This window comes from Gymnogyps californianus, chromosome 3 (assembly GCF_018139145.2).
Source record: "Gymnogyps californianus isolate 813 chromosome 3, ASM1813914v2, whole genome shotgun sequence".
Taxonomy (NCBI): Eukaryota; Metazoa; Chordata; class Aves; order Accipitriformes; family Cathartidae; genus Gymnogyps; species Gymnogyps californianus.
This window is the reverse complement of record NC_059473.1, coordinates 108,197,055-108,212,415: the sequence shown is the minus strand read 5'-3', so window position 1 is coordinate 108,212,415 and position 15,361 is coordinate 108,197,055. Positions and strand designations below refer to the sequence as shown.

The window sequence follows — 15,361 nt, the reverse complement described above, 5'->3', positions numbered from 1 at the left end:
GTGTGACCTTTAAACGAAGTTATGTCATTACAAAGTAATATAATTAATAACGTTCTTATGCCATGCAGACTCAGAATGGGCAGGTTGAAGAAGTGGAAGGAATAAATTAGTCAGGTGTGTTACAAAAGTATCTGAACAGCAATAGGACAAGGTCTCATGATGCTATGAATAACATGATTTAATGTAAGTGGAAGAAACAGACAGAGGGCAAGACTTGTCAGGGTCATAGCTAACTCTCAAATTGGAAGCAAAACTGAGTCTATTACTAGTTCACTTCTCTGAAAGAGGCTTGTATAACCACACCAAAGTTTCAAAGCTCATGGGTAGGCTGTTCCTCTAAGGGTTGACTGGAGATTGTGATGATGCTAGGGGATTACGACTTTGCAGCTTCACTGACACATAGTTTTACACTGAAGTACGGGCAAGTTTTTTGTTCTGCAAGATCTCACTTCTGAGAAGGAAGATAAAACACCTTCTTTTCCTGTCTTATATTTTTAATCAAGGTAATGAGATGGCAATATAACTTACACTTGCAGGGTGTGCTAGATAAAGTGACTACCTAGACACCTACCTACCTAAAAGCTCAGTTTTAAATAGGAAACACTTGATTCAAGTCACATCAAATTTTGCTTTAAAAGCTTATGTGGGGAACCACATGTGGGGGGTTGACCCTGGCTGAACACCAGGTGCCCACCAAAACCGCTCTATCACTCCTCTTCTCAACTGGACAGGGGAGAAAAAATATAATGAAAGGCTCATGGGTCGAGATAAGGACAGGGAGATCATTCACCAATTACCGTCACGGGCAAAACAGACTCGACTTGGGGAAATTAGTTTAATTTATTACCAATCAAATCAGAGTAGGATAATGAGAAATAAAACAAATCTTAAAAACACCTTCCCCCCACCCCTCCCTTCTTCCCAGGCTTAACTTCACTCTCAATTTTCTCTACCTCCTCCCCTGAGCGGCACAGGGGGACAGGGAATGGGCGTTGCGGTCATTTCATCACATGTTGTCTCTGCCGCTCCTTCCTCCTCAGGGGGAGGACTTCTCACACTCTTCCCCTGCTCCAGCGTGGGGTCCCTCCCACAGGAGACAGTCCTCCATGAACTTCTCCAACATGAGTCCTTCCCATGGGCTGCAGGTCTTCACGAACTGCTCCAGCATGGGTCCTTTCCACAGGGTGCAGTCCTTCAGGAACAGACTGCTCCAGCGTGGGTCCCCCATGGGGTCACAAGTCCTGCCAGCAAACCTGCTCCAGCATGGGCTCCTCTCTCTCCACGGGGCCACAGGTCCTGCCAGGAGCCTGCTCCAGCACGGGCTTCCCACGGGGTCACAGCCTCCTTCGGGCATCCACCTGCTCCGGCGTGGGGTCCTCCACGGGCTGCAGGTGGATATCTGCTCCGCCATTCACCTCCATGGGCTGCAGGGGGACAGCCTGCCTCCCATGGTCTTCCCCACGGGCTGCAGGGGAATCTCTGCTCCGGCACCTGGAGCACCTCCTCCCCCTCCTTCTTCCCTGACCTTGGTGTCTGCAGAGTTGTTCCTCTCACATCTTCTCACTCCTCTCTCTGTGGCTGCTGCTGGTGTTGCGCAGGTTTTTCCCCTTTCTTAAATATGTTATCCCAGAGGCACTACCACCATCGCTGATGGGCTCGGCCTTTGCCAGCGGCGGGTCCATCTTGGAGCCGGCTGGCACTGGCTCTGTCAGACATAGGGGAAGCTTCTAGCAGCTTCTCACAGAAACCACCTCTGTAGCCCTGCCCCCCGCTACCAAAACCTTGCTATGCAAACCCAATGCAGCGCATTATGGTTAAACATGTTTCAAGCTAAAATATTTATCAAGAAGATTAAAATGCTTAGCTAATGTGTACATTACATGCATTAATGTGGGACAAAGTAATCAGCTAACATTTACAGTGAGTTTAAGTAAAAATGTCCTACAGACACATGCCCTTACTTAAGTGATAAGTGTATTTTTTGTGTACATATATTAAGTCCTGTGTTTTTCTGCAGACTGTCTGTTATAAATACAGAAATGGCTGCCAAGGAAATATGTTAATAAATTCATAAACAAGTTTTGGTTCTAGTGGGAGGGGGAAACACAGGATCCCTTATAAGCTGAGTAAGGGGGGCAGTAAAACACAGCCGAATTTATAGTGCAATGTGTTGAGAGGAGCGCTCACTATCAGGCCATGGCTCAGTGACCACTCTCATTCAACACAGTGCCACCGTGTTTCCACCAAAACAGGGAGACTTACTCTTTTCCCTTGGCCACTCATTGCCAGTACCTCAGCTGCAGTAGCACAAGTGCTCGTGCAAGCTTTGATTTGGCAAAAATTGGCTAGATTTGTATACCGGATCAGCTTATTCTACGGTGGCTACACAGGGTTACCGTGTGTAACGGTGGCATCGATTACAAGTGCTAAATCATTTATGAAACCCACTTAAAGGCCTATCCACGTATATATTTACATTCTTCTGTATTCAGATGAGGAGAGCTTTTGTGACTGGACCCTTCAGCTTTGCAGGTGGGGACTAAATGGTTCACTTCTTGGTGAGTCTTTGCACTCACTTCACAAAACTGTGAGTTACAGAGCCTGAAACATCCTCTCTGCCCTGGGCTGACTGAAAAACCCCACAAATCCACTAGTGCTACAGCAACCAGAGAGCAAGTACCATGACGCAAGCACAGGTATCGCTTAGCCTAGTGGTGCTAAATGCCACAGTAGTAAAAATGCCAGCTGTCACATGAGGAAAGGGATCCATCTCTCCTGCCACTGCAGCACAACAGCAAGGAAAAATCAGCAACAGAGATGCAGCGGTAAAGGTAGGGCTGGCTGATCATATGCAGCCTCAGTTTTACCAACCGGGAGAAAAAGCAATGAAAGTAATGTGTATGGTACTCAGTGGACTTCAAAAATCTTTTTTTTTTTTTTTTTTTTTTGTTTGAATCTGAGCTCTGCATGTTGGTCATGACAGCAGGAGAGTTACTGTTCAGTCTTTGCATGTAAATTGGATGTATGAATCTGTTCAACCAGAGAATTAATGAGTGTAACAGAAGGTCTTTTCTTTCCCCATCACTTACTGCTCGTTGCTCCTTTAGTATGTGTTGCCCAAAGAAGACTACAAGTAATATAAATGTGTAAACCTGTAAGGAATAAGAAATCCATCTGCTATAGAAAACCATAATTAAAAGAAAAGCTAACCAAGAGCAATAAAATAAAAATATCACAGGCAGGAAGTAGTGAAAAGCCCAAGAGTCTCAGTGGAAACCTTTACAGAGATAATTAATGTAAATAATCTTGATCTGAGAAAATCAGACTTAAGGATTTTGTAAGTAAGAGTAATATGAAGTCTCATTAATATCTTGGAAGAAGCAAGAAAAATGCAGTAATTATATTCTGATACAACCCTGACCAAATTGTTTCTGTATTCCACCAAGGCCTGTCAAATGCATAAGCTCCGTGTCTTTTTTTTTTTTAAGAGAGGTGTCATCCAGCTGATATTCACAGTAATGTTGAACCCATTTGCTGCAAAATTAGCATCGGTGTTTCACATTCTTGGCATTTTACTAGGCCACCCTTGTAAATCTGAATACAACGCTCTACGGCTCCGGCATCTTGAGGTTGGCTTTGTCGCAATACATCCATATTAGAGCTACAAGGGAAATCCAGCAGCTGAAAACGCCGCAGCATATATACGTTGGGCTGTTTCTGGAGTCAGTCATACCTGTCCCCCCATCTTCTGTAATTTGATCTGATGAGAAGCTCAGCTGAGGCACTGAATTCGGCGCATCCCCAGGCCTCCTGGCTTTGGTCTCCAAGTACATGACGCTCCAGATACAAGGATATGTGACAGCAGGTTGCAGCTGGCAGCAGTGTGAACTTCAGCCTGCCTGGACAAGGTGGTTTTCATTACTTCAGAGGCCATCACGGTACGGGGCTCAGCTGGAACATGCTAACCAGGAGCTCTTGACTTAAATAGCAGGATGAGAACCAGTCTAATGACCTTCTTCAGCTCTAGACTTTTGGACGTAGTAAATGTGTTGACGCTTGTACCATCTCTCAGTGACAATCCTTCCTCGGGTGCTTGTCAAGCCGAGAAGGGCAAGTGGGGACTATGCAGCAGGTTGTGGGGTACGTTCACCCCCGGCTGGTGCGCCATCCATTTTAATGACTCGTTAGGGACCAAGAGGCCGCCGGAGCTGATCGCAGGACCGGGCCGTTATTTGGGCTGGCAGGGGAGAACTTCAGCTGAGGGCACCTGTGAGATGTCATTCGTCTTTTAATAACTGGGGCTTTCAGAACAAGGAGTTTGTGTAAACTGCTGTGATCTCATACATCTCGTGCCCCCCCAAAACAAAAGCTGATTTAGATGGCTTTTAAAATATAATTATTATGGGGCGGGGGGGACCTAAACAAACAAAAACCCCCTGAAACCCCAAACCCTGGGCTTTTCCAGTAATTGTGGCCTCTCTCGCGGCTCGTAGGGAAGCCCTCAGCGCGCCCTCTCTTCCGTTACCTCGCTGGCCGCCACGCATGCGCAGGAAGGGGCCGCGGCGGGGGGGGGGCGGGGCGCATGAGCGGCGGCGAGCGGCTGCGGCGGCGGCGGCGGGGTGTGGTGGCCGGGGGTGGGCCGCGGGGCGGGGGCGCGGATGGCGGCGGGGCTGCGCCATGTTGCGGTGGCTCGTCGCGGTGCTCAGTCACTCCTGTTTTGTCTCCAAGGGCGACAGCATGTTCTACGCGGTGCGCAAGGGCCGGCGGACGGGCGTCTACCGCACCTGGTAAGGGCCGCGGCCGGGGCAGCGCGGGGAGCCGCCGCCGGGCCGCTCCGGGCCCGCCTCACCCCCGCCCCCTGTGTTGCAGGGCGGAGTGTCAGGAGCAGGTCAACAAGTTCCCCTCCGCCAGCTTCAAGAAGTTCGCCACCGAGAAAGACGCCTGGGCCTTCGTGCGCGCCGGCCTTCCGGGGCAGCAGCAGCCCGAGCCGGCAGGTAGCTCATCCTCCCCTCGCCTCCCGCCTCACCTCCGCCCGCCCGGGCGGGAGAGGAGGGCGGCCCGCCGGGAAGGGAGGGGAGGGAGGCGAGGCAGCGCTGCGCTGCACTGCACTGCGCACTGGCACAGCCCGCCTGGCTGCTGCGTGGCGTCTGTGTGAACTGTGCGGCTTCTGGCTAAACGTGGGTAGCAGCTTCTGTTTGTGCTCCGGTGGACGCCTTGTAACTGGCGGAATGCCGTGGTGGTAAGTGCAGCGGTGGCCCTGCCCTCCGGACACAGCGATGGATGTGTCTGTGCAATGAAAGTACTTCTGTAGGTGCTTGGAGAGCGTTGCTTGTACTGTGTCTGTTTTAAGGGCTGTTATGTGTGTGTTTCCTCTTCAGTTTGATCTAGGATCAAGAACGACTGGTGTATACTATGGTATTTTCTGCATAATAGCTTGGGGTGGTGTCAGTTAACAGACTAGCATTGCTAATAGGTGATAACAACTGTTGTCTTTAGAAGCAGTCATTTCAAATAAAATTTGATCTTGTATAGAGTTGAACTTTTTCGGGTTTTTTTTTCTGTTGTTTTTTTTTTTTTGAAGGGACACACAGTCCTCCAGCTGTAACACAGGAAAATGGTAGCCGAAGAGAGGAACCAGAAATAAATGTCTTGTGTTGCAATACATGCAAAAGGCCGTATGAACAGTCTACAAATGAAGAACACATTGCAAAGCGTGTAAAACATGATGAAGTATACTCAGCGCCAACAGTCAGTGAAGATAAATTTTCATATATGGGTGAGGTCTTTCATTATTCCTGTAATTCTTTTCAGTTCTCTGCACTCTTTCATAAGTAACAAGTGTAATTATTAGAAAGCACTTAGGGAGGTTTGTGTATGGCAGCATCAAGCCCAGCGTAACAGTGTTTCTTTTTAAAATGGAAATGTGAACCATGATATATTTGTTCACATTGTCTTTCAGTGTAATTTTGATTGACTTTAACTGGTATCAACATATAGCTTAATCTGATCGTTATAGGTGTGATTTTATGTGTGTCTGGATTATATTTAAATATACAGATGTAGCTGGCAAGTTTTAAAGTTGACTGAAGAAGACAGGAACTGTAGTGAGAATACGGAACTTGGGGCAGAGGTGCTTCTTGAGGCTGACTAATTTGACACCAGTGGGGGTGTAAAGCTGCAGTGTGACTTCTGGTGTTCTGCATTACTAATTTTCACAGCTTCTGTAGTTAACTTTTTGAAGGGCTCTCTGGGGAGGGAAGTTTTGGGGATTAATCTGCTGGCAGACACTTCTTTTTGCTTAGAGTCTACATCCTTGGAGGAGCGCTTGAACTTCTGTGTTTGGTAATTCTTTTGTAGGTGACTTTGCAGTTGTTTATACAGATGGTTGTTGCTCGGGTAATGGACGTAATAGGGCACGTGCTGGAATAGGTGTCTACTGGGGACCAGGCCACCCTTTGTAAGTAGCTGGATGAATTTTTTTTTTTTTTTAATATGGTACTGTTTGTTTTGTGTGTGATAATACCATTCTCCTTTTGAATATAAAACCCTGCTGTTGAGACTCATAATGGCAGTGCTATGAGACTAGTGAGTTACTGAGGGGAAAAAAGAAATCAGCTTGTCTGGGAGGTAAGAATGTGGAGAAAATCAACTGGAAATAATATTTTTAGGGGCTGAAGCAGTTCTGCATCATTCAAGTGATGCAGAAAGTTTTAAAATAGGTGTAGGTGTGCACAGAAGATAACAAATGTAATTACATATTGATGGCAGGTCCAAATATGCAGGTTGCACTATGCAGGTGGAAGTTAGAGCTAGAATATATATTCATCCTCCTTTATAAAAAGAAAAGAAGCTCTCTTGTATTTATTTTTCTAATGTGTAGCCGTTATGCACTATTCTGAATATTTGGGGTAACTAATCTACTATTCATTCCTTGGACACAGAAATACCAGCGAAAGACTTCCTGGACGGCAGACCAATCAAAGAGCAGAAATACATGTAAGTAGTAAATGTCCTAAAATGCTTCTGCATGTTAGACTGCAGTAGCACACTCATGACTATTTCAGCTCTGGCCTTCAGAAACCGGTTGTGGAGCTGTGAGGGAAGTACACAAAATATTAGGAGTTATGACTTGGATCATATCATTCTCTTTAAGTTTTATTGATCTTTATTGGTTTTGAACAAGGTAATTCACCTTGAGAATTCCCAAATATCATCAGGCCAAGCACAGCTATTTAAAACAGCCTTGCATTAGGAAAGCCTGCTTCTCAAATCTGTATAGTATCCTTTGCATTTTTAATGTGTATCTCTCAGACCTTGGAGTGCGGGCTGCTGAGTAGCAGTTAAGAGGAGAATCGGCTTCTTATTTTGATAGGATCAGAGTATCATATTCATTAGATAAATAAACAATTCTAGGCTCTCAGGAGTAACTTCTGTTACTTCTGAAGTAAACTTCTGTTGGCAACAGTAAGTTTAATCTTCACTTCTCACCTCATCTTAATTCTTGAACTGCTGCTGTCCTGCAGTGTGTGTTGGAGATGAACTGAAATGAGGAACTGATCTGCTTAAAAACTACAGGAAGTTCATTTTAGTGAGGGACAAGCAGAGGTGATGGTGGTGTGCCAGGGGTCAAACTTGTCACTAAAGAGCTTTTCAGCTCTACATCCAGACCCAGCCACTTCTCCCTCATTATATTTCATAGCACCAAAGAAATGCAACAAAAAAAACCCTTTTAGGGGTTCCAGACTGTTGGAACTGGTATGAATCCTTCCTCCTCAAAGTTATGAAGAAAATGCTTAAAACTTGGTGTGCAGTTGATTGAGGCTTTGATAGTTAGAAAATTGGGCAGAGAGCTACTCCTTCGGTACAGAGCTGAACGTCAGAATGTTTTTGGTGGTTTTTGCCAGTGAAACTTAAGTGGCTCCCTGTTTGCCTGATTCATTAAGTGGTCGTCTGCATGCATAATTTTGGAAACCTCTGCTCTAAAGCATGTTGATACTCACTGATGGGGAGATTACAGTAATATTCTTTGTAGTTCAGTGTTAGCATCAGGTACTTCGCTGGTATTTTAATTGCATGTGTTCAAAATCCTGTTCTGAACTGTGATTGTATTGAAATGTTCTTAAGGCAGCCTGCAAAGCAATAGAGCAAGCAAAGAGTCAAAACATCAAGAAACTTATTATCTACACTGATAGCAAGTTCACTATTAATGGTAAGTTAACTATTTTAGTTTTCCTGATTCTTAAAGCCACACTGCATGCTATTTCATTACATAAGGCCGACAGAACATACTGAGTCCTGGGGAGAGGGATATAAGGAAGAGAATACATAACTTACTTCAGTGCTCATGACTGCTTGGGGAAAAACTTCACAATGTTACAGGGATCACCTGCTAACTGCATGAAATACAAGTAGAGACAAAGTGCCTGTAACAGTAAAGGTTGACAGACGTAACTACAGGATTTTTGTCTTAAGGCATTCAGTGTGACACACAGTCTAGAAAAAATGTTGTTCGCGTATACTCTGTTAAGGATGTACTCAGGAAAGTACTCTGACTTTGGTGTAGTAAACCTGTAGGTGTTTTGTTTTGCTTGGATTGGAGAGGCTGTCTTAACACACATGTGAAGTACATTCAAGTTTCCTTGCTGTTTACATGTAGACTACACTTCCAAGCTTTCAGGCTACACTAGAAGACTAGCCAGAGATGATATGTGCTCAGAGTACGTATTCAAAGTTTCACCTTCATCCAAAGATTTGGAAAATTTAATTTTATTCCCTATAAATACCATATGAAGCAGCCAGTAAGATTTAATTTCTGAATAAAACTTTTTCCTCTTTCCCTGAGATCTTCAGATTTTACTCTCATGATATTTTGGACCTGTATAAGTATTTTTTCTTTGTATTTCACATTTTTACAAAGAGGGTACATGTGTTTGCTGTTTCCAGATCACTTTGGAGGTTGGTTTGTTTTTGTTTTTTTTTTTTTTTAAATAACATTAATCAAAAACTTACTGCAACTTTTGATTGAAAATTAAATGTTGGGCTTTCACACTTTAGTTTTTTGGGAAGGGAGGGGATGGGGGCAATGTGAGTATCTTGTTCTTACCATAACTTCCTATATTTGAGCACTAACACTGCAAGTAATTATCTGTTTCATTGCTTGTTATTAACAAAGCAAATAAATGGTTTGTATGTTAAAAATCTGTATATCTTTTCCTCCAAGTAAGTCATTCTGCTTTCCAGAAGCCCCCCCTGATTTCTGGAAGTGGAGGAGTATGAAAGAAGAGCATCATTTTTTTCCTTTTTCAGGTGGCTCATGTTTAGAAGTAAAGCAAAATTTACCTTGAAAAACTCTGTCACCTTGAGTAGCGATACCCTAGAAAGGACAGAAGGCTACTGAGTAGGAACAAGTGACTGCTAGTAAAGGAAGGAGTTGCTGGAGCTGTCACTTGCTGCTTGTTTCAAATTCTGTTAGCTTGCATGTACGTGAAAGAGGTTCTGTCCAGAAGTGAAAAGTGTCAAGGACTTGTGCTCTGTCCTCCTGATTCTAGTTCATAAGTTGAGGAAGGGACAGTAAATGCTAAGAAACAACTTAAAGGAATTTTCCATTGCTTCTCCCTAAGGATCATCTCTTAAATCTGTCATTTGAGTAGCTTATTTTCCCTAAAAGATTTAGGTGTAGCATTTCCTATAGGAGCAGAATGTGTGTGGTGGGTTTGGGGGGTTTTTGTTTGTTTTTTTTTTTCTTGTTGGTGAGGTTTTTTTTAGTCTCTGCTAGAAACATTCTGAAAAAGGGAAGAGTAAAAGGAAGAGTCTCTACCCTTCAGGACTGGGTGTTACATGCTTATCAATAGAATCCAAGTGCATAATTTGTTGCAAGAAGCAAGTTATTCAAAGCATTAAGCAGTAAGAAACATCTTTGCAATTTTTTGTTTTGTGGGAGAAAAGTCTACGCTATCTTCTCTGTGAAACTGGTGTTATGAAGGAGGAAAAGTTGCTGTGTCAGATAAAATTCCTGTTAAATTTAGGTCTGAGACTTAAGTATGAGGGAGGAAAAGAAGAATTTTTAGGTGTGATGTCTTAGTCTCTGGTTTTGCTTGCAGTTTGCTCTTGCATTTTGGGTCACTGAGGTGCAGGTTCCGCTCTTGTTTAATCAAAGTTATTTTGTAAATGTGTCTAGGAGTTATTTTTTAAAATACCAGAGAACGAAGCTTGCGGTTAAGTACAAATGGATGTGGTGTGGTTTGGTTTTTAGGAAGTTTTGTGTGCAAGATTGGTGATTCTCTGTCTGGTTCAGGTCTGTTTGTCATGAAGGCAGTAAGGATGTCTCACATTGTCGAGACCAGCAAAGATATTTAAAAAAAAAAAAAAAAAAAGATTCTTATTTAAGGAGTAATACAGTAAATTTTCTGGCCAGCAAGGGATGGCCAGAATGTTAAATTTTATTCTGTAGAAATCTGCTTATGTGGTCCTTCTCTGGAGGATTCTGTGTAGTGTGCAGAAGCCGTAAGACAGGTGGCTGTCTGTTTTTCCTCTATGCATGTGTGTCTCCTCAATTTTCCAAAACAAATAAAGATGTAGATTTGTTCTAGCTTACTGTACCATCAAGCAAATCCTTAGCTTCAGTTTATTGAAGTTCATGTCATAATTTTGTGTGTAGTGCGTATATAAGATTGTAGTCTTTAAATTAAATACCTGTTTGGGGAAAAAATGGCTGGGTAATTCAACTAATAATGGAAAAATACAATCCTGAAAGACAGTAGTAGAGAACCAAACAATATCTTCTATCTCCAGTGTCTTTGCCTGAGACTTTGTATGGAGTTAATGTCTTGTTAAAAGGCTGTTTGCTCCATCTTATCCTTGCTGGCTTCTTTAATACCATTTTTATGGTAATGCTCCCTTTGCATAGGTATTACGAGCTGGGTTGACAACTGGAAAACAAATGGCTGGAGAACAAGTTCAGGAGGAAGTGTAATAAATAAAGAGGATTTTGAAAGACTTGATAATCTATCAAAAGGCATAGAAATTCAGTGGGTAAGCACCTCATTTTTTAATGACATCTTAAACATGCTTCTTGTAAAAACTTACAAGTATGACCATAACTAAGAATTTCATAGAGCATAATATTGTACATCCATAAGTAAAACCATAAATACAGAGAAGCTGCTTGTTTTATTTAAAGCAAATAAGCAACATAACCTAGGCTCTTGGAACCAGTGTTTCATTTATTAGAATGCATGTTTATATTTGTTTTCTGTCTCTTGTTACTACTTAGAAAATGCCTGCAATAATTATTTTTAGTTTGTTAGTACTGTTAGTAGATGAAATTTTTGTTCCTGGAAATCTAAGCTTAAAACACAACTGTGTCTTTTTGAGTCATAGCTGAATTTCTGGATTTGCTTTTCAGATGCTGGTTCATTGGTGTAACTCAATCACATGACTGTCTTTAAACTGGGAAAACTAAGAGAGTATAACCCCAAATAAACTAACTCTAGTTTTCTGTACCTTAACTGTGTTTTTTTCCAAGAAAACTGGGCACAGAAAGGTGTTTAAAATACCCATTTTTAAGTTTTAAATTGTTTTGCTCTCCAGTAAAGAAGTAAGACAACTTCTATGCAGGTATTCCTGGTAAAAGGTATTTTTTGTGTAACCTCTAACATCAGTGCTAAACATTGTAGGGGATATCTTCCCTCCCCTCCTTCTAAATTTTACTCTAATTGTGGTATAAGACTACTGATTCTAGAAATAAATCTCTGTACCATTGACTTCGTGGCTGCTAATGGCATATTTATTGGGCTTCTGTCTTTACTCTGTAGAAAACGGGATGACGTAGATCTTTAATGTGCGCTTTTCCTATGGGAAATCTATTATTGCAGATATTCTTCCATGCATGTTGTTCTGTGTTCCAGAGTTGGTGACTCCAATTTAAAGGCTGACTAGATTTTATATAACTACTCCTATTGTCTGTTGAGGAGAAGAAAGTGTAAAAATTTAAAACTAAGACCAAAGTTCAGCTGTCCTTAGAGTATTTTACATAATTAAAAAAAAATACTGTTGCTTTATGCACACTTCTTACACCTGAATCTCTTAAACTTGGCAAGATTTTTATTTCAGGAGGAGCACTGTATGTATACACTTTATTACGGTAATCCGCCTGCTCCGGCGTGGGGTCCTCCATGGTCTGCAGGTGGATATCTGCTCCACTGTGGACCTCCATGGGCTGCAGGGGGACAGCCTGCCTCACCATGGTCTTCACCACGGGCTGCAGGGGAATCTCTGCTCCGGCGCCTGGAGCACCTCCTCCCCCTCCTTCTTCCCTGACCTTGGTGTCTGCGGAGTTGTTCCTCTCACATGTTCTCACTCCTCTCTCTGGCTGCTGCGCAGCATTTTTATCCTGTCTTAAATATGTTATCACAGAGGAGCCACCAGCTTTGCTGATGGGCTCAGCTGTGTTCTGCAGTCGGTCCATTTTGGAGCTGGCTGGAACTAGCTCTCTCCGATGTGGGGGCAGCCCCTGGTGTCTTCTCACAGAGGCCACCCCTGCAGCCCCCCACCTGGTAGCAAAATCTTACCATGTAAACTTAATACCATCTCGCACACACATCTTGCTTGTCCCCTCTCAGATCTTGTCAAATAGCAAGCTTGATTTTCTTCCTCTCCTTCCTCCCCCACACTCCTCCACCCTTACTTCTGACAAGGATGGGCTTAGGGTTAAAAGTGTTTTCAGTTCCTAATTGAAGGATGGACAGTTAAGACATCTGAAAATGAGAGATTCTTTTCATACCCTGTTTCTGTATCCTAAGTGAGTACTATGACCACCAAGGCTGTTAGTGGCATAGAGGTCTGTGGCTTTCTGGGAAAAGGTTAACTTGGTTTAAGCACTGAATGCAGATAGGTTTTCCTCTCTTTGAAAGTGGGAATTTTGAGTTGGAGGTGTTGTCTGCATTTCTTAAAGGCTAGGTTAGGTGGTCCTTATCCAGTTCACTACTTCCCATAAAGATGTTTTTCACAATTTGGCAAGACTTTCCTAGAGGAAGGGAGACTGACTATTCCTGGGAAGAACACTTAATAAATGTGAGGAGGGGGCCTCCAAAGAGGTGCTGGTGTACTATGAATGAAAGGGTGTTGTGCGATCAAATTTCATGTATGTACTTTTCTCTTGATTTCTTGCATATCTAATGCTCCTATACTTTTGTCCTAACAGATGCATGTTCCCGGTCATGCTGGCTTCCAAGGAAATGAAGAAGCTGATAGACTAGCAAGAGAAGGAGCTAGTAAACAAAAGTCCTGACGTACTGGGACTAGAGACTATTGCAGTGAGAGGAAAAGGACTGATACCATGGTGACAACTTGAACTGCTATAAATGTTTCAGAGTTGAACTTTGAAATGTACTTCTTTCTGGCCTGAAGTGTTAAACATATACCAACTTCTGGGGAGAAAAAACTTACGTTTTCTTCTATAGCATTTGTTTTACAAGCAAGTCTATTTAGTTGATGATATAGAGTGTTTGCTTTTTCTCCATCTTACTGAGGGGCCGCGGTCAGTGTTTTTTAGCTGTCTTGTAGACTTCTGAATTCACCGTAAAGACAGACTTCTGAAGAAGTAATATTAAATCTTTATTCTAAGTGTTCTGTATTTTCCTCTTAGTGAAATAAATTAATTTTTTGTATAGAGGTATATATTAACAGCCCAAAATAGTTAGAGGCAGAGGGACTTTGGGGTTGGTTGGTTGGTTTGGTAAGAGGTCAGTGACCTAACACGGAGATGTCCATTAATATACTTTGCCTTCTGGTACTAGCAATAACTGCTCTCCACATAGGCACAGGTGAGTGTTACAAGCCCCACAGTATCATTAGTTCCAGCATCTGTAGATTTCTTATAATGTTGCTCACTTTGCAAGGTAGCATGAACAAACTGAAGAGCCAAGTCACAAGAAAACTTGAACGATGAATTTTTACTGTTCTCTTGTCTCTGGCTGCAAATGTCCAAGCTCTTTGTTTCTGGCTTCTTGTTTCCATTAAGTAATTTTTTATTATAATTTTTTTATGCATACTGGTTCTCATTAGCATTGTTAGTTCCTCTTCAGTGTTGTTCCAAAGGTAATAATTGGCCATTTTATCTGAAATGGAACTAGAAGATGATCAGCTTCTCCAGATCTTCCGGATGTCAAGTGTTTGACTTCATTTTTTCCAGTCAATGATGAGATTAACGGAATGGCTAATGTGCACTTGAATTAGGGAGTAATTACCAGTAATCAACATAGTTTTATTTTCTATGCATGTATACGGGAAGAGCAAACAGGTTTGGTATGTTACCTTTGTCAACTTCTTTGTAAGGAACCTTCTTACCATTGAATAGTAGGCTTAAGCTAGAAGTCACTGAATTTTTTTTTTATTTAATTGCTATACAGAATGGTAGAGCTGCTGAAGCTTGACTTCTTAATAGTTCTCATGCATTATAATATCTTTACTGAGGCAAAGTATGAGCTCTTAACGTATTTAGTGTCATGTGAATTGTGATAGAATGAGGAAACTGGCTAGCTAGTAGTTAATAGATGAGTGAGGTTTTTTTGGTTTCTCTCATCCAAAACTGCATGAGTAAAGCTCATCTAGGGGTAAGGTAGGGCACTGATTAGATTTGCCCCTCTGCTTCTTTTCTATATATGCACACAATTATCCATCTGTTTATTTTAGATGTTTGGCTTGATGGAAAACACCCCATCATCCCACATCACATCTCTAGTTGAGGCAGAACAGTGTGACAAACAACGTACTGAAGAGGTAGCATCTAATAATCTGCTTACTGTACATCTCCAGTTAAACACGTAGATCCTATTTACCGTATGGAAATCTGTATTTTTGAAGCAACAGCTTTGGAAAAAAGTGTAGATAATGGTGTGTAAATCATAAATTCAGCATTACACTGATGTTAAGCAGCTTCACTGCCTGCATCTAATAGGTAGATTATAAGACGAAATCCAATAGGAAAGAGTTTCATGTTAATTGGGTACCAATGTTTATCATTCTTACTCTGCAAATTCAGGACAAAAGAAAGCTGAGAGGAAAGTTACAAGATTAAGGCTGATTAAAGGATGGAAAGCAAATAGTACTTCTTAACAGGGGCTCGAGGACCCACAGATGTTGACTGTTCGAGTCATTCTTTTCAGGGAACTGAAACTTCAGGAGGGTATTGGCATTTAGCAGCCATGACGTTCAGTGGATAGGCATTGAACTTCTGGCAGGATTTGTATGTGGTTCTAAAAACGTGGACAATACCAGCATTAGACCAGCTTACCTGTGATGTTATGGGATTTGCAATTAAATTTTATCCAGAATCGATAACCAGTAGTGCTTATACATTGAA

The 15,361-nt window shown here is 42.3% G+C and overlaps 1 protein-coding gene across 1 annotated transcript; it reads left to right on the top strand.

Annotated features, from left to right (window-relative positions):
• The first annotated feature begins 4,687 nt into the window (after nt 1–4,687).
• RNASEH1 (ribonuclease H1) lies at nt 4,688–13,667 on the top strand. Its single transcript, XM_050893894.1, has 8 exons — nt 4,688–4,787; nt 4,870–4,994; nt 5,582–5,776; nt 6,358–6,457; nt 6,942–6,996; nt 8,125–8,209; nt 10,907–11,031; nt 13,202–13,667. The coding sequence occupies exons 1-8, from the start codon at nt 4,738–4,740 to the stop codon at nt 13,286–13,288; spliced, it is 822 nt and encodes a 273-aa protein (XP_050749851.1). The 5' UTR covers nt 4,688–4,737; the 3' UTR covers nt 13,289–13,667.
• The last annotated feature ends 1,694 nt before the right edge of the window (nt 13,668–15,361 follow it).

Bases quoted from the DNA above. Each gene is read 5' to 3' on its own strand.
- RNASEH1 (XM_050893894.1), top strand. From the start codon at position 4,738: ATGTTCTACGCGGTGCGCAAGGGCCGGCGGACGGGCGTCTACCGCACC. The intron at 5,777-6,357 runs GTGAGGTCTTTC...ATTCTTTTGTAG, and splicing joins AGATAAATTTTCATATATGG to GTGACTTTGCAGTTGTTTAT. The intron at 6,997-8,124 runs GTAAGTAGTAAA...AATGTTCTTAAG, and splicing joins ATCAAAGAGCAGAAATACAT to GCAGCCTGCAAAGCAATAGA.